The sequence below is a fragment of the Odocoileus virginianus genome, chromosome 2 (genome assembly GCF_023699985.2).
Source record: "Odocoileus virginianus isolate 20LAN1187 ecotype Illinois chromosome 2, Ovbor_1.2, whole genome shotgun sequence".
Taxonomy (NCBI): domain Eukaryota; kingdom Metazoa; phylum Chordata; class Mammalia; order Artiodactyla; family Cervidae; genus Odocoileus; species Odocoileus virginianus.
In genome coordinates this window covers 2,036,408-2,061,165 of record NC_069675.1, presented here as the reverse complement: position 1 = coordinate 2,061,165, position 24,758 = coordinate 2,036,408, and the positions used below count along the sequence as shown (strand labels likewise).

Genomic DNA, 24,758 nt, shown 5'->3' with positions numbered 1-24,758 from the left:
GAGGCCGGATTCATCCCACCCGCTGCCTGTGTGGACACCGCCTCACCCGGGCTTGCGCTGCAGCGCGGCCCCCGGACCTTGGGTACTCAGTCTCGGGCCGAGGTCCGCGGCCGTTGGATGAAGAGCAGTCACGACAGGCGGTAGGAAGGCTGCTCGGCCGGAGGCGCTCGGGGGCCTCCGCCATGGCGGCTGCGGTACGCGCTGCGGGCTTCCTCCATGCTCTGTGTGGCGCTTCGGCAGGTGAGAGCCTGGACGCTGGGAGCTGGAGCTTTGAGCCGAGCGGGAGCGGGGGTGCGGGTGGGGGCGGCTCTCCCGGGGCCTGCACTCGCCCGGGCGAGAAAAAGCAAGAAGCCGCAGCTCCTGGCCCCTCGCGCCGGGTTGCCGGCTCACTGGGGTCTGCTTTGTGACCTTGCGTGCGTTCGCACCCTTTCTGGGTCTCAGGGCCTGGGTGTGTAAAGCGAGGATGGACTGGACGCGGTCCAGGGTCCTTTCCAGTTCACCACACGGCTCGTGCATGCTCGGCTAAGTGAGGAGGATAGTAGCAAGGCAGCATAGCCTTCCCCGCGGGCGCGACTTTCGAGTAGATCGAGGCAAGAGAAGCTCGAAAGGGAAATAGGCTGTCCTCCAGTTTGAGTAGGATAGGATTAGTGTCAGTTATTTTAGATTTCGGGCTGATCAATGCTCTTTGTTAAAAAGAAGGATGTTGGTATTGTCCCCCACCCCATGTTCGTTGTTTGCAGCCCGAGGAGAGGCAGCCTACTATCCTCCAGCGCAACGTGTATCTCTAGGAACCAGTATAGGATTGACCTGACCTCTGATTGCTCTATTTTATTATAAACCTGCAGTCCAGCATTCGTAATTCTGAAGTGTAAAGATCTGTGAAAATCGAAAAGTTCTTTTTTGTAACTTGTTTTGTTAGGAAACTTGACCTGAAATCCTTTGTCGGAAAATCTGACCTGAGAAATATTTTTACTTTTGTTTATGTTTGTGACCACCTCCTCTTTTTTCAAAGCCCTGTTCAAATAGCACCTAGCATCTGCAGCTTTCTTCCATGAGTTCTTAGGTGTAGCAGGGTCTATCTTAAACTCTTTATGCTTTTTTCCTTTATCTTCACAATGTCTTTATGAGATAGATACCTTTACATTCCCATTTTACAGATTAGGGAATTAGGACACACAGGTTGAGAAACTTGTTCAAGGTTAGAGTGGAAGGACGTCAGGTTTTTGCAGCCATACCACCTGGTTCCAGAGCCTTTTTCTTTCTTTTTCTAGTGTATAACTTTTTTTTTTTTTTTTTGATAGTGGTTTTATTGGGATGTAACTTACACACCATATGACTCACCTTCTCAAACTATACATCTCAGTGGTTTTTAGTATATTTACAGAGCTGTGGGAAAAAGATCTTCATGACCCAGATAATCACGATGATGTGATCACTCACCTAAAGCCAGACATCCTGGAATGTGAAGTTAAATGGGCCTTAGGACGATTATTACAAACAAAGCTAGTGGAGGTGATGGAATTCCAGTTGATTTATTTCAAATCCTAAAAGGTGATACTATGAAAGTGCTGCACTCAGTATGCCAGCAAATTTGGAAAACTCAGCAGTGGCCACAGGATTGGAAAAGCTCACTTTTCATTCCAGTCCCATAGAATGCTCAAACTACTGCACAGTTGGACTCATCTCACATGCTAGTAAAGTAATGCTCAAAATTCTCCAAGCCAGGCTTCAGCAATATGTGAACTGTTAACTTCCAGATGTTCAAGCTGGTTTTAGAAAAGGCAGAGGAACCAGAGATCAAATTGCCAACATCTGCTGGATCATCAAAAAAGCAAAAGACTGTTTTATTGACTGTGCCAAAGCCTTTGACTGTGTGGATCACAATAAACTGTGGAAAATTCTGAAAGAGATGGGAATACCAGACCACCTGACCTGCCTCTTGAGAAATCTGTATGCAGTTCAAGAAGCAACAGGTAGAACTGGACATGGAACAACAGACTGGTTCTAAATAGTATATTTGACATGTATATTGTCACCCTGCTTATTTAACTTATATGCAGAGTACATCATGAGAAACTCTGGGCTGGAGGAAGCACAGGCTGGAATCAAGATTGCCGGGAACAATATCAATGACCTCAGATATGCAGATGATACCCCCTTATGGCAGAAAGTGAAGAACTAAAGAGCCTCTTGATGAAAGTGAAAGAGGACAGTGAAAAAGTTGGCTAAAAGCTCAACATTCAGAAAACTAAGATCATGGCATCCGGACCTATCACTTTATGGCAAATAGATGGGGAAACAGTGGCTGACTTTATTTTTCTGGGCTCCAAGATCACTGCAGATGGTGACTGCAGCCAATGAAATTAAAAGACGCTTACTCCTTGGAAGGAAGGTTATGACCAACCTAGACAGCTTATTAAAAAGCAGAGACATTACTTTGCCAACAAAGGTCCGTCTAGTCAAGGCTATGGTTTTTCCAGTGGTCATGTATGGACGTGAGAGTTGGACTGTAAAGAAAGCTGAGTGCTGAAGAATTGATGCTTTTGAACTGTGGTGTTGGAGAAGACTCTTGAGAGTCCCTTGGACTGCAAGGAGGTCCAACCAGTCCATCCTGAGGGAAATCAGTCATGGGTGTTCATTGGAAGGACTGATGTTGAAGCTGAAACTCCAGTACTCTGGCCACTTGATGCGAAGAACTGACTCATTTGAAAAGGCCCTGATGCTGGGAAAGATTGAAGGCAGGAGGAGAAGGGGATGACAGAGGATAAGATGGTTGGATGGCATCATCAACTCAATGGACATGAGTTTGGGTGGACTCCGGCAGTTGGTCATGGACAGGGAGGCTTGGCGTGCTGCGGTCCACGGGGTTGCAAAGAGTGTGACACGACTGAGCAACTGAATTGACTGACTGACTGACAGAGCTGTGTAACCGTCCCCATAATCAATTTTAAAACATTTTAATCACCTCAAAAAGAACCTTAGCTATCATCCCCCCCAGTTCCCTATTCTTCCAGCCCCTGGAAACCACTAATCTACTTTTTTTCTTTATAGTTTACATGTTTTGTATATGTCATATAAATAAAATCATGTAATACATGATCTTTTATGACTGTCTTTTTTCATTTAGCATAGTGTTTTTCAGATTTGTCCATGTTGTAGCATAAATCAGTACTTCCTCTTTATGGCAGAATAACGTTTTATTTTGTGTATGTACATTTTTGTTTATCCATTCATCACTTGAGCGTGTGGGTTGTTTGTACCTTTTGGCTATTATGTTTAGTGTTGCTGTAAGTATTTGTGCGCAGTTTTGTGTGTCTATTTTTACTTCTCACATGTATTTACCTGGGAGTGGAATTGCTTGATAGAACAGAGACTGCATGTTTCACTTTTTGAGGAACTGCTACACTGTGTTCTAAGGTAGCTGTACCTTTTTACATTCCCACCAGCATGAGGATTTTTATTTCTCTACATCCTTGTCAATATTATTGATTTTCTGTCTTTTTAACTATTGTGATCTTAGTAGATGTGATGTGGTATAAATTCGTAGTTTTGATTTGTGCCTCCCTGATGGTTAACAAATGCCTTTTTTTGAGCATGTGTGAGGCTTGGTAACAGGTCGGGTGAGAGTGTGAGGCAGCCAGTGTGGTGTGATGTCAGCTTCTTGGGCAAGGCGTCATGGTGCCCAGAAACTCTGCATTTACTTGTTCTGGTTCTTTAATACTGTAGATATTGCTGTTCCTTAGGTGTTAAAAATGTTCCTTTTCATGTAGAAATATATCTTAACCTGTGTTTTTTTTTTTTTTAATTTACAGGTCATTTATGGTCCAGGCAGCTTTACCTAAACACCTTTCCAGCAGCTTCCATCTGGGCGTTGAAGGCTGTTCCCAGCAGTGGTGAGATTATTTATCTAACTCCCTTTTCTTCTAAGATCCGATGTTAAGAGTACTTTGTGTAGTTTCCAAAATGTAAATGAATGAAGTACATTCTTTGTAATAGAAATGGGTGAGGTCCAAAGAGTAGTTTTCAAATTTTTAATGATAATGGCTGTTATAATTCAAGGCTCTAAAACATAATAGCCACCATTTATTGAGTGATGATTTGTGTGCCAGGCTAGTAGTATGTTATCTTGGGTTAATCCTCACAGCAGTTTTTAGTGACGGAGTTGTTATTCCCATTTTACAGATGCTAAAGGGAGTCTCTTAGAGGCTGAGTGGCGTGCTTAAGGTCACACAGCCAGTAATGGCAGGACTGGGTCCTGAGGTGTTTTGAGCATTGTGACGCCTCCTCGGGACACAGTGTTTGCAGAAGGTTTTTGTCTTTTCCTGACAGTGCCAGGCGCCCTCTTCACTCCCTTCCCAAAAAGGACGGAAAGCAGCGCTTGCTGAGCCCATGCTGTGCCTTCTTGTTGTTGTGTCTGGGTCTCTGTGACCACGTGGACTGTAGCCCGCCAGGCTCCTCTGTGCATGGGATTTCCCAGGCAAGAATACCGGAGTGGGTTGCCGTTCCTTCTCCAGGGGTCTTCCTGACCCAGGCGTTGGCCTCCCATCTCCTGCGTTGGCAGGCAGGTTCCTTACAGCTGAGCAGGCCTGGGAACATCATGTTGTGCTTACGGCCAGGTAAATCCTGCCTCTTCCGCACGGCCTCTGCTTAGGGCAGGGCTGAAATCTCCTTGTGTCTTCTCCGTGCTGGACTCGACCGTTGGTCTTCTTCCTTTCATCTTGTGAAGCCTGCAGTTGAGGTGCCTTTGTGCTTGTTCAGGTGGTCGGCACAGGAGTCTGGGGTGCCTGGCTCTGCCTACATTTGCTTCTTTGTTATTCACGTGATGCGTTCAGTCATAAACTACTTACCCTGCCCTTGACTCTGAGCCAGGCAGTGTCCCAGCCGGAGCCGATGTGGGGCCTAGAGAAGGGTTCTGTGAGGAAGGCCAGAGAGGAGCCCTCTTGCTGGGGGGCCAGCCCCACAGGAGGCTCTGGGGTGAGGAAGGTAATGACTGGTGGAATGAAGACACACTTCTCCTCCACCTTTTCTGCCTGTGCCACCGTGACCAAATGACGCCCTCAGTCTCCTTGTGTGTAAAATCAGGAGAGTAGTTCCTGCCTTGGAGATTGTTATCTTACAATACTACGCTTCCAAGGAATACCACGAGATTTATACCTTAAGCCATTTCCCTTTGCTAGGCCATCTCAGCTTCCAGTGACACTTTGTTTTAACTTTATTATTTTGGTTATATTATATTTGGTTATATTTCCAAATAGATAGTGTATATTGTTCTTTTCCCTGTTAACATCGTTATGCTAATTAAAGATTTAACTGAGCCCCACATCTGCTTTTTCTGAGCATAGATACAAGCACAGTTTTGATAAGATCTAAGTCCCATGGACAGAGGAGCCTGGTGGGCTACAGTCCACGGGGTTGCAAGAGTTGGATATGAGTGAGTGACTGAGCTGAGCTGAGTATTTCAAGGATTGCAGCATTAAACAGCAAGAATAAATTAACGTGTACTTGGTATTTTGTTGAAGATTGAGGGGGGTTACAAGAAAAACTAAAATGTGTCCAACGTAATGGGATTTAGAGTGATTATTGAAGACCTGAATTTATTTAAAATGAAAAGCCAGTAGTTTCTATTTACTTTTAATTGAACCATTTACTTAGTAAGCTGACAGGTCCGGCGAGATCTCCCTGTGTCATCTGAGCCAGCGTCCAAAAGTTTGCTTTTATTTTTTAAAGAAAGACTGTCCTCAAAATATGATTCTTAAAAGTTCAGCATTTTACTGACTTGTTTTTATCAGTCAGAGTTAATTTGACGGCGCTGGCAGTGTTTCTGCACAGGCGTGGAGCATCTAACGAAGTTTTGCTCTTGTCTACCTACAGGCCCTTTGTCATCTGCAGGAGCCAGAGACCGCCGCCATTTTGCCAGCTTGGCCCGCGTGCTACAGACACAGTGCTGCCTTTCTGCTCCCAGCAGTTTGGCGGCCCAACAGCACAGATCCTATAGTTTCTTCACTAAACGTACGTAGTCTGGCCACAAACTTCCCATTTCATGAAACAGGAAAATAAAAGGTGCTTTGGTTTCTTAATTTTTCTTCTTTTTCTTCTCCTTAAACGAATTTACACTTCAGGTGTTAATATATACAGGCATACCTCGTTTTATTGCTCTTTGCTTTATTGTGTTTTGAGGATATTGCATTTTTTGCACATTTAAGATTTGTGGCAACCCTGTGTTGAAAAAATATGTCTGCACCATTTTTTCCAACACTCTCTGCTCACTTTGTGTCTCTGTGTCATATTCTGGTAATTCTTGCAATATTTCAAACTTTTTAGTTATTATTATATTTGATATGGTGATATGAGATCAGTGATCTTTGATGTTGCTACTTTGACTTGCTAAAGATGAACATTTTTAGCAGTAGAATACTTTTTAAATTAAAGTATATGCTGTTTTAGGCATAATGTTTTAGACATAATGCTTTTAGACATAATGCTATTGTGTGCTAAAGACTATGGTATAGTGTAAACATAACTTTTGTATGCACTTGGAGACCAAATATTTGTGAAACTCACTTGATTGTGCTAGTTGCTTTGTTGCAGTGGTCTGGGGCCAAATCCAGATTGTTCTTGTTGTATTGATCAGTTGCTTAGTCATGTCCGGTGATCCCATGGACTGCAGCATGCCAGGCTTCCCTGTCCTTCACCATCTCCCAGAGCTTGCTCAAAATCATGTCCATTGAGTCGGTGATGCCATCCAACAATTTCATCCTCTGTCGTCCCCTTCTCCTCCCGCCTTCAGTCTTTTCTAGCGTCAGGGTCTTTTCCAGTGAGTCAGTTCTTTGCATTAAGTGGCCAGAGTATTGGAACTTCAGCTTCAGCATCAGTCCTTCCAATGAATATTCAGGACTGATCTCCTTTAGGATGGACTGGTTTGATCTCCTTGCAGTCCAAAGTACTCTCAAGAGTCTTCTCCAACACCACAGTTCAAAAGCATCAGTTCTTTGGCGTTCAGCCTTCTTTATGGTTCAACTCTCACATCCATACATGACTACTGGAAAAACCACAGCTTTGACTGGATGGACCTTTGTTGGCAAAGTAATGTCTCTGCTTTTTAATATGCTGTCTAGGTTGGTCATAGCTTTTCTTCCAAGGAACAAGTGTCTTTTAATTTCATGGCTGCAGTCACCATCTGCAGTGATTTTGGAGCCCCCCCAAATAAAGTCTGTCACTGTTTGCATTGTTTCCCCATCTATGTTCCATGAAGTGATGGGATTGGATGCCATCATCTTCGTTTTTTGAATGTTGAGTTTTAAGCCAACTTTTTCTCTCTCCTCTTTCACCTTCATCAAGAGGCTCTTTAGTTCCTCTTTGGTTCCTGCCATAAGGGTGGTGTCATCTGCATGTCCAAGTTTATTGATACTTCTCCCAGCAAACTTGATTCCAGCTTGTGCTTCATCCAGCCCGACATTTTGCATGATGTCCTCTGCATATAAGTTAAATAAGCAGGGTGACAGTATACAGCTTTGATGTACTGCTTTTCCAATTTGCAACCAGTCCATTATTCCATGTCCTGTTCTTACTGTTGCTTCTTAACCTGCATACAGGTTTCTCAGGAGGCAGGTAAGGCGGTCTGGTGTTTCCATCTCTTGAAGAATTTTCCACAGTTTGTTGTAATCCACATAGTCAAAGGCTTTGGCACAGTCACTTAAGCAGAAGCAGGCGTTTTTCTGGAATCCAGATTTATCTCCATTAAAAGTGCTTGCACTGTGAGCTTTCAAGTTTTTTATGGCATTTATAGATACCATCTTTTTTAAGGAATAAAGAAAGAAACTCAGTGTTTAGTGAGAGTTTAGTTTGAGATTGGTAATTTTATTTCAAACCTGTGGTTCTCTTAAATGAATCAGTGTCCATCTAAAGTTTGAGTTTATCTCTTTGCTTTGATCAGGAATACACAGAGCAGCATGTGATGCGGAAACTGACCTATTTTTCTGAGCTTCAGTTACAAAGATTAGTTCTAACGTGTATCTTGAAAAACAGGGTACTGTATAGACACAGAATATTAAAAAATACTGTAAATCCAAAACATTTTCCCCTTTTCATGTTATCAAACCAAAGGATCAAAGTGTAAGGCCTTTCAGGAAGTAAGCAGGTAGAACCTTTAAAGCCAACGGGCTCATAAGAAAGGTAAGATGAAGATACTCATTTGACTTCTGGAATGTGCTTAGTATTTCAGGCATGTAGATATATGTGTCTTAGATTTTTTACTAGTACAATGTTTGTATAGCTCTGATTCTTTATTAAATTGGTAATGGAATAATTGGTCGTCATAAAATCAGTTGGTGATAACGTGAAAGGCAGAGTCCTTGTGAAGGCAATTTAAATCTAATAAACAATGTGGCTATACCAATAAAATTAAGTAGTCAGAAGTACAGAATCTGAATGTTCTACAAGTACAGAGGGGAAAATACTCTCTGCAATGTATGGTAGGAAAGATTGGGGGAGCTCAGAAGTTCACAGATGGAAACAAATCAGTGGTGTCAGGGTCTGTACATTAAAGTAAAAGATAATCATCTAAGAAATACACAGAGGCATGTGCACGAATTAACTGTCAGACCCCACACATGCTCATTCTTTCCCAAGTATTGGTTAGGTTTTCATTAGAGTTGAAGATGAATTTGGGCATCTTGTTTTGAAGGATATACAGAAATATAGGGCATTTTCAGAATAGAGCAAACAAATAAATGATTAAGATTTATGAGTTCAGATTGCAGAGTTGGCTTTTTGGGCTGAGAGACTGTATTGGGAAGGCTAGTTATTGATTATGTCAACAGTTACAGTGGAGGCAAGAGGGCAGAGAAGAGCCCTGTCACATAGGTGATAAACTGTTCAGGAAACACATCTGTAGGAAAGTAACTGGGATGTAAATGTTGGTTGTCTTTTGTGCTGGGGAGGCCGTATTTTGTAAAAGGAGTAGCATCAAATCTTGGGCTTTTCAAATGGAAATCATTTGGAATGTGCAGAGGCTGTTTTAATTTTGCTTTCATTGCCATAATGATGCAAGTGACCCACCTTCTTCCAGCCCTTTTTGCTCAACAGGAATAAATCACTAGGCCCTGAATCACTGCTTGAGGAAATTCTGTAACACCTGTCTCCTTACAGTGACAGCAGATGAGCTGTGGAAAGGTGCTCTAGCAGAAACTGGTGCCGGAGCAAGAAAAGGAAGAGGCAAAAGAACCAAGAAGAAAAGAAGGAAGGATTTGAACAGGGGTCAGATCATCGGTGAAGGTAAACTTAAAACAGCTATTGTGCTTTCTAAGATTTTTTTTTCTCTGCAAAATTTTACAGATGTTTTACGAACTAGAAGCATCAAAACAATTCTAATGAGGGGCATTAGGAAATTTGGTTTTAGAGTCCAGCCAAATGGCTTACTGCCCCATGATTCAGGGGAAGGAAAATCCCGTAGAAAGAGATTCATCCCACACGCCTCGAGTACCCTTGTGTGGCACCTGCTCTGAAAGGCCCTGGGCTCGGAGAGTTTACAGTTCAGTGGTAGGAAATCAGAGTTAGCGAACTTCTCTGCTGAGGGTCGGGAAGTGAGTGTCTTCAGCCTTGTGGCGAACTTCTCTGCTGAGGGTCGGGAAGTGAGTGTCTTCAGCCTTGTGAGCCGCATGGTCTCTCTCCAGCCATTCCACTCTGCTCTTGTAGCGGAGGAGCAGCTACAGGTAATACGTAACTGAATGGGCACAGCTGTGTTCCGGTAAAACTTTATTTACAAAAACAAATGTGTGGGAGTCTCAGTGCGCGGACTGGGGCTCCCCTGAATTGAAAGTGAGGAGTCTTAATTGCTCGACTGCCAGGGAAGTCCCTTGATGCCTTTTTTATTGTCCTCAATTCCAGTTGCCTCCACTAAGGAAACCACTGATTTCATTTTGATGTGTTTCCTTCTTCTGACATTTATTTTTTTTTTTAATTTGAACTTTTTATTTTGTATTGGGTTATAGCTGATTAACAATCCTTCTGACATTTCTAATGCTTTTGTATACATAAAAACCCTAAGAGGAATATACATTTTCTTTTAAAAATAATTAGATTATATCACATGGTACATGTTCTCTTAGACTTCACTTTTTTTTTTCACTCAATAATAGGCCTTAGAAATTATTCCGTATCAGAACCTACAGGGCAGCCTTATTCTTTGCGTTTAATGCAGCATATTTCATAGGTTGGATATGCCATAGTTCATTTTGCTGTTTCAATATTGCTAGACAGTTAGATTGTTTCTCTTTTTGGCCTTTACAAGTAACACCTCAGTGGACATCCTTGTCCAAGCACACATATGCTTCATAACCGAGTGGCAGTGTTTCTCTAGGCAGTACCGTTAAATGGAATTATTGACTGTTACAATGGGTATGTTTAAAATTTTAGTAGACGGTGCCAAGTGGCCTGTAAAGTGAGTATGTTAGTTTAAGCTCCCACAGCAGTATCTGTCTGTATGCCCATTGCCTGGCATTTTAATACTCGAGAAATGAATGCTTTTAAAAGAATTATTTCTGTGTGTTTTTAAACCTTCAGGGCGTCGTGGCTTCCTATGGCCTGGTCTGAATGCCCCACTTATGAAAAGCGGAGCTATACAGACTATCACTCAAAGAAGCAAGGAAGAGCAAGAAAAGGTGCAGGCTGATATGGTACAACAGAGAGAAGAGTGGGACCGGAAGAGGAAGATGAAGGTTAAACGGGAGCGAGGATGGAGCGGAAACTCATGGGGCGGTGTCAGTCTTGGCCCCCCTGACCCTGGTCCCAATGGAGGTAACAGAGTCCTGGTTTCACTAACATTGTGATGGAGAGGGCACTCCTAGGTTCTGGAATTCTTTAATACGGTTCTATTTACTCCTCTGTTTAGATTGCCCTTTTCTAAAACAAGGATTTGAATATCACTGGAATAACTTCACATTGTTAACCAGCTGTATTTGATGAACCACTAGAGGCCTGTAAACCAAGAGGTACTCCACAGATAGGATGCAAAGCGCTGGGCTCTGGCATCTCCCTTGTGTGGCTTCCCAGAGCCTTCGAGCGTGGCGGTGTGCATTACGCTGCTCCGAGTCGCCCATAGCATGCAGCTCCCCAAGTGCTGTTGGTCATGGGGTATGGAGTAACATGCCTTGGGAGTGCTGTTTTGATAACAGAAGAAACCAAATAATTGTCGTTAAGCTTCCTAAAAGAACACATGAGATAAAAGTTGATAATATTTATCAGATGAAATTAGAAAACAAAGTCATCTCCCCCACTGTTTCCTGAGTATGTAAAGAAGTTAAAATCATCTGAAAAATTTGTTCTTGTCTGTGAACAGGAGATGAGAAAGTAGGCAAGAGTTTGGCTGCTTTCTTAAGTTTGGCTTAAAGAGGAGAGGAGAGGTTGAGATGGAGAGACTCAGGCTAGCACACGGAGGGCTTAGAAGAATGCTTCCATCGGGAGAATGGCGATAAGGCGGGGAGAGGGAAAAAAACCCATGAACTTAAGTCCCTCCTAGGGGCCCAGATTTAGCCTGTAGATAAACGGGTGTACTTGTGACAGAAGAAAGGGCAGTGGACAGAGTCAGGTGAGCTGTGTTTTGACAGTGAGTGTCGTCTCTCCGGAGGCTTCATTGAGTCTTTGAGAAGGAGATGGGAACGTGGGCGAGTGTGGCCACCAGAGTGTGTTGATGAAACCATAACGTATCTGGGACTGGCCTCAAGAGTTACCCAGTGAAGTGGGAATTGGACCGAATTTAGAGGAAAGGAGGTTGACGTGAGTTGATGATCACTGAAGCCAGCTCATGGTACGTAAACTTAGATTTTGCTGGTTGTTTTGTTGTCTATGAAGGTAAATTTCCTATAGTAAAGTCAAAATAAAAGAACAGGGAGTGTTTGAAATGGCTGCTGTGGTGAGAAGAGAGGGACCTAAGTAAAAGGATGTAGAAGGCCTGCAGACAGCAGAGAGGACCCAAGCGTGTGCCACGCGCTGACTTCTGTGCAGTAGCGCCCCGCAGGTCCGCTTGGGCAGACAGCAGCACTGACTGCATCCTGGATGGTGTGGTGGGCGGGAAGAGGTGAGCGAGTCGAGCACATGCACAGGACCTAGCGGAGGTGGTGGACGGTAGTGTCTTGACTGCGTGGGAGAGGCTGGAAGACCAGAGGGGTGATGGAGAAAGGGCGCAGTGGTCAGGAGTCTGGAGATGCTGGCCAGGCCCCAAGAACCATTGCCTCTGAGTCACCGCGTGAGAGCGGGAGGGGTAGGAGGATGCATTCAGGAAGATGGTGGCCGAGTTTATGAATTTAGGGGTGGAACAGTTTCTGGTAGTGATGAGGACCAGGGTGTGGCCTTGAGAGTGGCACCAAAATATCTGAGATTGTTAGTGAAAAGTCAGTGATGGTGCCAATGTTAAAAAATGCTGTCATACACTAATTACATGGACACATTTATCTATGTTCCTATTTTTTTTCCTCCCTGCAGAAACATATGATGATTTCGATACCAGGATACTTGAGGTAGGCATGCTGAACTAAATACCCAGTTAAGCCTTCAGAGAAGTGGGGATAGTAGATATTGAGGGGATGCAGCAAGAGGAACAGTGAAGAAAAGCCTTTGATGTGTGACTTTCTGACCTACAGGGCTGCTTTGTGTAAGGAAATGATGAAACTTCAGTTTCATTTCTCTTCCGACTCCTGCCCTTTTGGGGGGCTGCTCATCAGGGCCTCGTGGCAAGATGGCTTCTTGGTATTGTTGATATCAGAATTTGGAGATTGCATTAAATTTCCTCCTTCTTAAAGCAAAGGTTGCAGTAGCAATTTCTCTCGGAATCAGCTGTATCTGACACTTAGTTCAGGAAGCAGAGGTTGGGGGCAGACATGGGGAGGGGTAAAAGGCTTGGAGTTACTGTGAATGTCCAGCTCTTTCTGGGAAGAGGTTCTGCTGGACTGCTTATAGGCTCTTGAAACTGAAGTCTGTATCAGGTCAATTTCAGTCACTTTTTCCAGGGCATTTCCTAAAATCGTCAACTTCCCTTTGAGCTCACACTTGGTGTTAAATGCCATGTGGAATGTGTTGAGTTTGTGATTGATTGTGTACATTATTTCTTCAGTATCAATGGCATTCAAGTTTAAAATATATTTACAAGTACTTTATGTCTTTGGGTCCTGGTGTACCCCTTGTGGAAGTTAGTTCTTTCAAGAATTTTGTCCGTGGGAGTCATTTCCAGTGAGAGGATCCGCAAGAGTGGACTTGAGCTCCCTTTTTCTTAACTTCACTTTACGGGAAAGGGGCCACCATGTAAGCAGTTAACAGCTTGGTAGTTCTTGGTGAATTTATAAATATGCCCTCAAATGTAGATTTTTCTACAGTGCATGACAGTCAGGTATTTCAGAAGTTTCTGTCTTTCTCTTGAGTCTAATCCATAGAGATCCACTTCTGTGCTGATTATTTCTGAACCCTGCATTTTATCATTTATAAGATTCAAACTTTTTCATATTTTAGCATTTCTGCTATTGGGATGTGTCAGTCAAGTCAGTTACCAACTGTGTTAAAGTTTAATCAGCAACCTTTCTTTCTTGTGGTGCCTTCGTTAAAATAAGGTAGACTGTGTTTTATGGTTTCAAATCTCTTCAAAAGTTATCTCAGTCAGATCATCTAACCAGCTTGTAAAGTAAGAAGAGAAATCCTATTTCCATTTTACTCCTGAAGATGGAGGTTTCCTTTGGAGGAAGTGTGCTGTTTGTGCTTGTGGGAGTGAGCAACGATGTGTGTGTTCAGCGTGTGTGTGCGCGCGTGTGTGTATGTGTATGTGTGCGTGTGTGTGTGCGCGCGTGTATGTGTGCACGCGTGTGTGCACGTGTGTGTGCGCGCGTGTGCGCATGTGTGTGCGTGTGTATGTGTGTATGTGTGTGCGCACATGTGTGTGTATGTGTGTGCATGTGCTTGTGTGTGTGTGTGTGTGTGTGTGTGTGTAGGTTCCTCCGGTTCCCTACTGCAAAATTTCCTTAAGGGATGACATTTGTGAACATTTTGTCCTCGAGGTGAGAAATGTTTTCAACATGACGGCCAAAGAGGGCAGGAAGAGATCCGTCCGTGTCCTGGTCGCCGTGGGGAACGGCAGAGGAGCCGCAGGTGAGTCGGGGAGGACACGAGGAGCTGGCGGCGGGGGTGGACCGGCGTGGCCTGGGCGCAGCTCTGCACTCAGTGGCTTCAGGCTTTCCCCACTGCTTGTCTTTCAAGGTGGCTTAGGCTCACAGACCTTGTGGTGAACTCAAGCAATTCCTTAGAGGGAAAAGAAAGATCTTCCTATACCTGCTTTTTTCCATGAGGACAGTGAACGTTTTAAAAGGCTTAAGACACTGTTGTATTATGTATAATAGTAAAAAAAACTGGGAGTGGGGAGAGAGACAGTAAATATTCTACAATAGGGACATAGTTACCAGAAGAGTATAACCAAGCATTTTGATACTCTATCGCCATTAAACAATTATGGGAAATTACTTATAAAATAATCATTAGGTCAAACAGACAAACTAAAAACCACTTCATATAAGGCTATAATATAATCCAATTTTTAAAAAGTAGGCTTATATGCAAAGAAAAGCCTATAAGGATTGGAAGAGTATACACTGAAAAGGTTAAAAATGTTTAATTAGTATGTTTGCCAGTTCTTCACATTTCTTCTTGAGACTCTTCAGTAAAGTTTCCACCTTGAACACCTGTTTTTGAAATGTATACGTGAATGTGTGAAGGAAGGAAAGCTGGGAAACTGCCTCCTTACACCCACACTGACACTATAAAACAGGCGTTTGTGACGCCTGTAGGTAGTATGTTGCCACAGGAAACGACTCTTTAACAGTCAGTTTTCTTCCCAGGAATTCTTTGTTCCTATGCCACCGCATATCTCCTGTAATAATCTTATTCATTATTGTGGCTGTCCTGGGTCTTTGTTGCTGACTTTGGGCTTTTCTCTAGCTGTGTTGAACAAGGTGCTCAGTTGCAGAGCGTGAGCTCCTCATTGCAGCGGCTCCCCTGTTGCAGAGCGTGGGCTCCTCATTGCAGCGGCTCCCCTGTTGCAGAGCGTGGGCTCCAGGAGCGGAGCGCTCGTGCTTGTGCCTCCCGGGCTGTAGAAAACTGGCTCAGCAGGTGTGGTTCGCGGGCTCAGTTGCTCCACCACCTGTGGGGTCTTCCCAGATCAGGGGCCGAACCTGTTCTTCTGCAGGCAGATTATTTACCACGGAGCCACCGGAGAAGCCCAACAGCGAGCTTCTTGTACATGTCATTTGTTGTACTTTTGCAAGTATGTTGATAGGGGAAATTTCTTGCAGTGAAATTGCTACCTCAAATATTTTTACTTTTTCTTTTAAAGGTTTTGCCATTGGGAAAGCCACTGAACGGGCAGATGCTTTCAGAAAAGTATGTACATTTTTTTCTTTGTTAACAGTAAAAGATCAGTAATGTCTGTGCTAGACTTCGTGGGAACCACAGAAAAATACTTACTGTCAAATGTTACTGATCTCATAAGAGGCAATTTCAGAAGGGCCTGTATTCTTGCATCATTTCTATTAGCCTTGTGATTGTTTACCAGAACTATGAGACAGCGGGGAAACTGAACAGAATGTTAAACAATATTAAGGAATTATTGATTGGGTTTGGGTTTGGGGTTTTTTTTTTTTGGTGTGATAGTGATGTTATATTTTTTTTTCAAAATTAAATCCTTGACTTTTGGAAGCATCTACTGAAATTTTGCTGTAAATTTGCAGTTTTCCATAATAAATATTTTATAAAAGGTATTTTTTGAATCTCTGAGAAAATGTAAATTCCAACAAGAGATTTAAGAAAATTATTTTCCTTCTTTCAGGCAAAGAACAGAGCCGTTCACTATTTGCATTACATAGAACGATATGAAGACCATACCAGTGAGTGTCAATCTTTTCTTTTAAAATTTTCAGGCTTATACTTCTTTCTTTATGTGTGGTAATATATCTCTGTGGGTATTTTTGTGTTTCTTTGCATGTTACTACCTTCTTTCATATAAATATATAAAAATGTAGAAACAAACTTACTCTCACGAGAAGATTAGTAGTGAGTGAAATCAGAGCTGGTTGCCTGTCCTTGGCCGGCGCGTGGTGGCTGCGTAGGGCCATGTTGCTTGCTTTGCGTTATTGGCGAGGGTGTTAAAGCTGTGCCCCTAACCCTTCTTGTGTTTCTGTTTTTACCCTCCAGTATACCATGATATTTCATTAACATTTAAAAGGACACATATCAAGATGAAGAAACAACCCAGAGGTAACTAAAAAAATTCTTACGATGTGCTAGAGGTAAAGCAGAGAAACTGTACCAGTTTCATCCTGCCCCCTGTTTTTGCTCACCTTTGCCTGAACTTATTTTGAAAACACTAAAATGGACAGGCCTAAGTTAGATTTAAGTAGATTGAGGTTTTTGGGGAAGTAAAAAGCAGTCAGCCTTGGGACTTCCCTCAGGCTTCTAATGCAGCAGGTCCAGGTTCAATCCCCATTTGGGGAACTGAGATCCCACATACTGCAAATCATGACAGAAAAATAAATGAATTAAATGTATAATTCAATGATTTTTTTTTTTTTAAGTAGTCAACCTACTTAGACTCACATGATTATAAACACATTCCAGGGGTAACTGTAGGTGGGAAGAGCACTTAATGAATAGGAAACAGCAACTGAGTGAGTAGTTGAGTTTGTAGTGGGAGCATTGGTTCAGTCAGTTCAATCGTGTCTGACTCTTTGCAACCCCGTGGACTGCAGCACGCCAGGCCTCCCTGTCCATCACCACTCCTGGAGTTTACTCTGTCCTTTGAGTCGGTGATGCCATCCAGCCATCTCTTCCTCTGTCGTCCCCTTATCCTCCCGCCTTCAATCTTTCCCAGCATCAGGGTCTTTTCAAATAAGTCAGTTCTTCGCATCAGGTGGCCAAAGTATTGGAGTTTCAGCTTCAGCATCAGTCCTTCCCATGAATATTCAGGGCTGATTTCCTTTAGGATGGACTGGTTGGGTCTCCTTGCAGTTCACGGGACTCTCAAGAGTCTTCTCCAACACCATAGTTCAAAACCATCAGTTCTTTAAAAGCATTGGTTGCTCCTAGAGAATTCATGGTGGATGCTACAGATGGTTGTTTTCTAACAGCGTATCCAGTTCCATTCATTTGCTCTCAGCAAGGGTGAACTGAACAGCTTTGGTGAGTCTGGTGCTGCACCAGGCTCTGAGGATCTGGAGATGGGCCTTCGTCCTGTCTTGGGAAGAGCAGGCAGGCAGAGATTAGGGTCATGGCTCTATGCCATTTATGCCCGGTGGACTCAGGCAGTAGAATTCTTAAACATTCTGATGTGTTTCACCTGTGGTTCTATAGTAAAAATGGTTTTGTATAACTCTAGGTAATATCTTAAAAAGTCTGGTTCAGAAGATAGAACATACACAGTATTTAAATTTTTCATGCCAAAGCTTCTAATACAACTTTGCTAGAGCCATGGCATGGAAATAAGAAAGAAAAAAAGTCAAATACAGTACCAGTTATATTAGTGCACCTGAACTTGGCTTCTGCTTCAAAATCATAAGTAATCATTCATATGCCAGATAATAAAAACATTTATCATTAGAAAAAGTATTGAGTTGAACACTTGGACATTAAGGTTTAGACCTGTGCTATCCCATTTGGCTTTTGGGTACTTGAAAGGTGGCTTCTGGGAATCCCTGTGTCAGATACCACCAGATTTCAGAGCCTCCATATTAAAAAAAAAAAAAAAGAATAAGGAATGGCTAAAAAATATTATGGTATTGAGGACATGTTGAAATGATAATGTTTTGGACATACTGGATTAAAAACAGTTTTACCTCCTTTAAAAAAATCTTTTAAAACTATATCTGCAAGATCATTTGAAAACATATATATGGCTTGCATTTGTGGCTTGTGTAATGTTTTTGTTAGACATGTTACTTTGGATACATCTTTATCTAAATGATTTTTGAAAGACTGCTGGTTGTAATTGCAGAAGTTACTCTTTTTTTTAATCCTCACTGTCTTCTGATTAAAGCTGCTCAGCTTTAAGGTATGTGCTGAGTTTTATGCCTGGCTAATCAGAGTGCTAGAGAACTTCCCAAGTGGTACAGTGGTAAAGAATCTGCCTGCCAATGCAGAAGCCACAGCAAATGCGGGTTCAGTCGCTGGGTCCAGAAGATACCCGGGAGGAGGAAATGGCAGCCCACTCCAGTGTTCTTGCCTGGAGAAGCCCATGGACAGAGGAGCCTGACAGGCTGCAGTCCATGGGGTCATGAAGAGTTGGACACGACTGAGCAACTAACCAGCAACACCATGGGAAGGGATTACAGGTAGACAAGAGGAGGGTGAGTGGCTGGGGAGGAAACCGCCGAAGATTTAGAGGCCAGCCTGGAGGTGAGAAGGGCGGGCCAGTAACTAGGAGGCAGTCTGAGGGAGGGTGTGTTACTGAAGCCAGGAGTTTCTCCAGAAGGAGGAAGTGGATGATTCAATGCAGCTGACCATTCAAGGAGGGTGAGAACAGATGTCTGGTGGGCCTTAGGTAAGATGGGCATGGGGTGCCTTAACTTCAGGCATCTCTGTTAATCTTAAGAGCCCTATTTTTTGTCCATGTGTTTAACAAACTTACAGGTATTTTAAAATTAATCAGTTCATTAGCTTTTGGCTGTGCTGGGTCTTTGCTGCTCCTCAGCGGCTTTCTCTAGCTGCTGTGTGCGCACAGGCAGTTGTGGGGCACGGGCTTAATTGCTCCGAGGCACGTGGGATCTTCCTGGACCAGAGATCACAGCCATGTCCCCTGCACTAGCAGGCAGATTCTTAACCACTGAGCCAGCAGGGACGTCCAGAAACACATATATTATTTATTTAGTCCGTATAACATCTCATTTAAATCAGAGTCATCCTTGAAGTTCAGTAAGTTGTGAAGGGTCACCCAGCTGGGAAGTGATGAAGCCAGAATGTGGACCATCTAAACCCAGAGCTGGAAGCCATGGGAAGCCAGCAGGTGGCGCCACCTGCATAGTGGGCGAGCAGGCAGGCGTTTGACTTGATTTTCCTCTTTCTAGGCTATGGCCTCCGCTGCCACCGAGCCATCACTACCATCTGCCGGCTCATTGGCATCAAAGACATGTACGCCAAGGTCTCTGGCTCCGTCAACATGCTCAACCTCACCCGGGGCCTCTTCCAGGGGCTCTCTCGCCAGGTAGGTCAACCCTGCGCTCAGAAACTGAGGAGCCAGTTTGTATTTCAGCGGTGTGCTCTGAGACCAGCATCTCCTGGGCCGTCCTGGAGTTGCTCTTGGGCCACCTGAGGACCAGGCATTCTTTGTCTGTGGGTGCATCAGGTTAGTTAATCCAACTGAAGAGGTAATTCATGAGGGTTATCCTTTAAAAAAAAAACTGCATGGGTTTTTGAAGTTTTAAAATTAAGTATTTTTAAAAGCCAGTAATTATAACCTTTTATTATGGAATGAATATGTGCTTGTTTGAGAACTCCAACAACATAAAAATGTTAACTAAAAAGGGAAAGTCCTCTCCTAATCCTGTCCTTTCAGTGGGAACCAGGGTGAAGGCTCCGGGCACCTCCACTCGAGAGCGGTCTCCAGTCCGTTTGATGTCACCTGCATCGGTCGTTCAGGGGGACATCTGAGTCAGCGTGAACTATGTACTCAATAGTTGAGGTTTTCTCTCCACATAGATGGGGCCTCCAGGCCCCTGCCCAACTCACCCCCGCAGCCTGGGCTGGGCTCGCAGTCACACCAGCGGCAGGGAGGAAGGTCTGTCATCGCAGGGGCCCCTCCCCCAGCTCTGCGGGGCTGGCTTGTCCCTTGAAAGAAAGGCCGGGTGGCCCTCAGCAGAGCTGAGTGAGCAGAAAGACAGCCGGGTTCAAGAGGCATTCACGGACCTCCGTTTGCTCAGACTTTGGCAGGCTCTCTGACAGACTGCGCTGGCTGTTTCTGAATAAAGTGATCCATGGAGTAATTGTAGCAGTCACTGTTTAAAATGGGAAAACTAATTGAAAGAAAAGTTTTGCCTAAAAGAACTTTTTTGATCAGCTGTGTCTTAGTACTATCTAAAAACATCTTTCAAAAGCACTTCTAAATTTAAACTTACTTTTAGAGACTTAATTGTTTGATGTAACTTAAAACATTTGTTTTTAGGTTATATTTATGGTCAGGTAGACCTGTTCTTTTATGTGATGTTTTGTGTGTAGTACTTCGAATCTTTGGCTACAGTGACTACGTATCATCTCTTCTAAGACGGCATCAGCTATAAGAAGCTGCATTATGCTACTCAAAAAATGACACCAGTGTAAGCGACACACCACCAATTATAAGACACTCCAATTTATTTATTTATGAATTAGCTCTTCTCTCTTCCAGTTTCAAATATATGCAGAATTAGAATAGTACAGGGTGTACTATCCTCACGGCATGTTAGATATTTTAATATATTATCTGTAAACCATCTATTGAGTTTACTCACTGTGTCCGGACTTTTATAGCTACCCTCTGTTACGAATCCTCACGGCTGTTACACACCAACAGTTAGCTGCTCATGCACCCCAGTCAACCCCAGTCATTGTGAACCAAATCTCAGACATCAGTTTAACTCACTCACAAGTATTTCATCATGTATCTCTAAAAGATAAGGATTAAAAAGTACCAGACAGTATTACCATCATGCCTAAAAAATTACCAGTAACTCAATATCAAACCTCTAGTCAGTGTTCATAGAAATGTATCCATTTGTCAGATTAAAAAAATTTTTTATATAGTTTATTTGAATTAGATGGCAGAAAAGAGCAATACGTTTAAAATCTTTGCTGTGTCTTTTACATCACTTTGAATCTGGAAGTTCCGTTTTTCTTTTTTCTCTTAGTTTTCTGTTGTTGAAGAAACCAGGTTGTCTGTCCCAGTCTGGTGCTGGATATCAGGATGCTTGACATCCTGTCTCCCTGCATGTCCTGTAAATCGGCAGCTAGAACAGGGGCATGATGAGATTCGAGTTCAGTCTGGGGCACGGCATGGCACATGACTGGGAGGTTGATGAAGACAGGAGACCAGAGGCCAAGGCCCTTTCTTCATGCCCCTTGGGGGTGGGGAGGTGGGGTGGGATGATTCTGCACCCAGTAGGTCACCATTAGTATAGCCGCAGGAAGTTCCTGCTCTTAAAGACTTCAGATTTTTTTGTGTTTTGTGTTTGTTGTTTTTTTTTAAAGTAAAATCTTACTTTCAATCACGCTTACATAAATTCAGTTAGCTAATAAACTTGATATTACATTACCTGGGCTATGTTTCCTGCTGTAATAATCACCTTCAGTTAATGAACTCTTAAGAGTTGCTCCATTTTAATCAGCCAGACGGTTCTGCCATGTCAGAGGCCGACACCATTAGACCAGCCTCACAGACCTAACCTGGTGTTCCCTCCGTTTGGTTGTGCCCAGGAAACCCACCAACAGCTGGCTGATAAGAAGAGTCTCCATGTTGTGGAATTCCGGGAGGAATGTGGCCCTCTGCCCATCGTGGTTGCCTCACCACAGGGGGCCTTGAGAAAGGATCCGGAGCCGGAAGATGAGGTTCCAGACATCAAATTGGACTGGGACGATGTCAAGGCTGAGCAGGGAATGAAGCGCTCTGTGTGGTCAGGTTTAAAGAGAGCTGCCACGTAGGCCTCCCTCCTGCCTGGGCCAGCCTGGCACTGGGTGCTTCCAGCACCTGGGAGAGACTCATCCTCTCACACTTTAGATTGTCTTTTTTTAAAAAAAGGAAAAAGGAAAGGCCAACCTTACATTTGTTTATTTACAAATAATAAATAATGCAGATGTAATTGATGGAGCATGTCATACATACCAGTCACTGTGATAGGAACTTTACATAGGTGTCTTAGTTAAAAACTACTTCAAATATTTATTTAAACTAGTAAAAATCAAATGAACTGGGGAGGCAGAGCTCCTTGTCTGACCTGATGAAAAATAATGTGCAGTCAACTTGCAGTTACTTGACTGTAACACACAATTGGAAAGCAGAGGAAAATATGCAAACTTATTTCTTTTTGACTCTAGAAGTTCTCTTTTTAGTAAACCTCTTTGTGTCTGGGTTTTGGTGGTTGCTCTCGGGATTAACAGTTCAGCGGTAAAGAATCTGCCAGGAGTGCGGGAGCTGTAGGAGTTGCCGGTTTAATCCCTGGGTTGGGAAGATCCCCTGGAGGAGGGCCTGACGGCCCACTCCAGGATTCCTGCCTGGAGAATCCCAGGCACAGAGGAGCCTTGGCAGGCTACAGTCCACAGAGTGGCACAGAGGTGGACAGGACTGAGGCGACTTAGTGCGCACACACTAGGTATTACATTATACCTACATCACTTACTGGTGATGACCTTGTGCTGGTTTGAGTGAAGTATACAAACCTTGCCTCTCTTCAAATCCCCTTTCTCCTCTGTTTCTATAATTGCTTTAATTTCCTCTGCCTGCATCGAGAGGTCCCAGCACACAGCAGGTGCTCCGTCGTCACCCAGTCTCTCTGGTCTGAGGACCTTCTGCTGTTGCTCAGCTTCTCCCATGCCCTCCTCGCCAGGCCACGTGGGTTTCCTGGGAGCACTGCACTTAGCAGGGAGGACTGCCCACGGGCCAGACTTGTACCTGCAGATACTTGCTAAACAGCTGGATGCAGGCAGAGCTGAGCAGTGAGACGCACCAGCAGGAAGACTGGACCAAGGTTTGCTAGGGGTAGGGAGGAGAGTGGTCTGGGTGAAGGAAAACAGGAAGGGCATTTTTTGAGGCTTCCCATCCTCATTACATCCAGTGCGAAGAAGATGCAAATCAAATGCCCAATGAAAGTGCACATAAAAATGACTCAGAATATGAGGAATGAGAAAGTCATGTCAGAGAATCTTCTGCAGACTTGGGACTAACGAGGCTTTAGTGTTACTGGCAACTGAACAGGGAAAAGAGAGAAAGCATGTCACAGCTTCTTTATAAAGAGAATGACTGAAGTTTCAAAACCTTGAGAAGACTTGGGAAATTCAACTAAGCCTGCAGTTTCTTTTTTGTTGTTGTTGGGGTTGAACATGAGTCTGTGTTAGCATCATGGGTGCTTTATGAAAAAAATGAAACTTTCTCGGTCAACACTTGGTTGCAAATTTTGTTAAACATGTGACAAACTTCCTATCATTTCTTTGTATTTAAAATTTTCAATATAAGCCCCGATCAAATCTTTTGCTCCTAATTTACTGCAACATTTAAAAAAATTTATTTGGCTGTGCTGGGTCTTAGTTGTGGCATGTGGGATCTAGTTACCTGAACAGGGATTGAACCTGGGTCCCCTGCATTGAGAATGTGAAGTGTTAGTCCCTGGACTACCAGAGAAGTCCCTACTGTAACATTTTAACTGAAGTTTTAAGTAGACTCAGTGAAAGTGGCCTTTTTTGGTACAGTTACTCTGGAATAACAAACAGCTGTCATCTGAACTGCCCTTTGATGCTGCTTCTGAGATTTGGTCTAAGCAAGGATTCCTTAGAAAGCAAGCTGACATGATGGTGTTGCTCACATGGGAGAATAAAAAAAAAAAAACAAACAAGAAATAGCCCCATGAGAGGATTGACCATGAAGGCACTTTATAAATTTTTGAAGAGTTTATCATGTTTTATCCTGCACATCTATAAATATTTGCTGGGAGCATTTTATTCTCTATGACAACTAGAATATCCTTGAAGATGTAAGGTATCCATGAAGAGCTAGAAACATGCTGCAAGATTGATACTCAAAAGAGCCCATGGACAATAGCAATCGACAGCAACAAAGACTCAGTCCAGGGACCAGTGGGGGATCCTTGTTTTGTGGTCTTTCAGATCACAGTCCCCACTTCCCACTCCACCACCCCCTTCAATAGGAAATGACCCTAGAAAGACTTCTCAACTCTTGGAGGCTAACAAGCCCTTTACCCTGACACGAAGGTACATGAACAGTCAACATAGCACCCACAGAGAATGTCGCTTTTTGTTTTCTTTTTCCACCATCAAGAGCAATTCTGCATCCTCAAATGTTATGCTGGAAGGCAGCCTGATTAGTGACCATTGTCTGTGTTTTCAGGAATGTTCTCTGTTCCTGTAGGAAACCTTGCATCTGATTAAAGAAAACACGGCATGGACCATGTACAGCAGTGTGACTATGATTGAAAACACCTGAAACCAAGAAAAATAACCATTACTGGGGGTGCCTGGTGAGAGGGCAAGTCCTGGGCCTTCCAAGCTGGGCTGGCGGCTTGCATGACACTTGGCCCTGAAGTGTGTGGCTGCTGTTGCTTCCCATCACTCACACAGTCATCCTTACCTGCAGAGGCCAGGTGTAGCCCAGAACGCTCTAGGCAGCGACTCCAGGTGACCTATTGCATCTCCTGACCTTAGCATGCAAAGTCAGCCATCTGCCATCACACATCTCCATTTGGTGCCACCCAGTTGGAAACGAGGGCCCTCAAGACCCCTCCAAAGATACTTGCAGGCGAATATCCCCTGCTCTTCATGGAAAACTCCCTTCCTGCACACCAGGGCCACCCGAGTCTGCCAGCTGTGATTCCAGCAGCCTTGGCTCAGAGAATATGACCGTGTGGGTTTGGTGGCTCTGCTTAAGATCTCATTGCTGCCTGGACATCCTCAGACCCCCACTAGAATTTTACGCTAAGATCCTGAATTTCACAAGCATAGGCCAGGAAGCCAGGACACAGGAAGTGAGGGACTGGCATGGG

General features: G+C 43.7%; 2 protein-coding genes across 3 annotated transcripts in view; one reads left to right on the top strand and one right to left on the bottom strand.

Annotated features, from left to right (window-relative positions):
• Positions 1 to 12: 12 nt before the first annotated feature.
• MRPS5 (mitochondrial ribosomal protein S5) lies at positions 13 to 23,229 on the top strand. The gene is made up of 12 exons (XM_070474257.1): positions 13 to 240; positions 3,813 to 3,893; positions 5,872 to 6,009; positions 9,148 to 9,273; positions 10,561 to 10,794; positions 12,478 to 12,512; positions 14,037 to 14,127; positions 15,365 to 15,411; positions 15,857 to 15,914; positions 16,222 to 16,284; positions 19,086 to 19,222; positions 21,466 to 23,229. The coding sequence occupies exons 1-12, from the start codon at positions 183 to 185 to the stop codon at positions 21,688 to 21,690; spliced, it is 1,293 nt and encodes a 430-aa protein (XP_070330358.1). The 5' UTR covers positions 13 to 182; the 3' UTR covers positions 21,691 to 23,229.
• Positions 20,370 to 24,758, bottom strand: part of LOC110126875 (myelin and lymphocyte protein-like) — a 17,202-nt gene continuing 12,813 nt past the window's right edge. Inside the window, exon 4 of one of the 2 annotated variants that reach the window (XM_020876792.2) lies at positions 20,370 to 20,999. In XM_020876792.2, coding sequence (XP_020732451.2) covers positions 20,952 to 20,999 — 48 coding nt within the window. In that variant the 3' untranslated portion in view covers positions 20,370 to 20,951. Of the gene's footprint in view, positions 21,000 to 23,609; positions 24,199 to 24,758 lie in introns of those variants that run through there. The other variant, XM_020876783.2, reaches the window with a different exon arrangement.

Bases quoted from the DNA above. Each gene is read 5' to 3' on its own strand.
- MRPS5 (XM_070474257.1), top strand. From the start codon at position 183: ATGGCGGCTGCGGTACGCGCTGCGGGCTTCCTCCATGCTCTGTGTGGC. The intron at 9,274-10,560 runs GTAAACTTAAAA...TTAAACCTTCAG, and splicing joins GGGTCAGATCATCGGTGAAG to GGCGTCGTGGCTTCCTATGG. The intron at 10,795-12,477 runs GTAACAGAGTCC...TCCTCCCTGCAG, and splicing joins TGACCCTGGTCCCAATGGAG to AAACATATGATGATTTCGAT.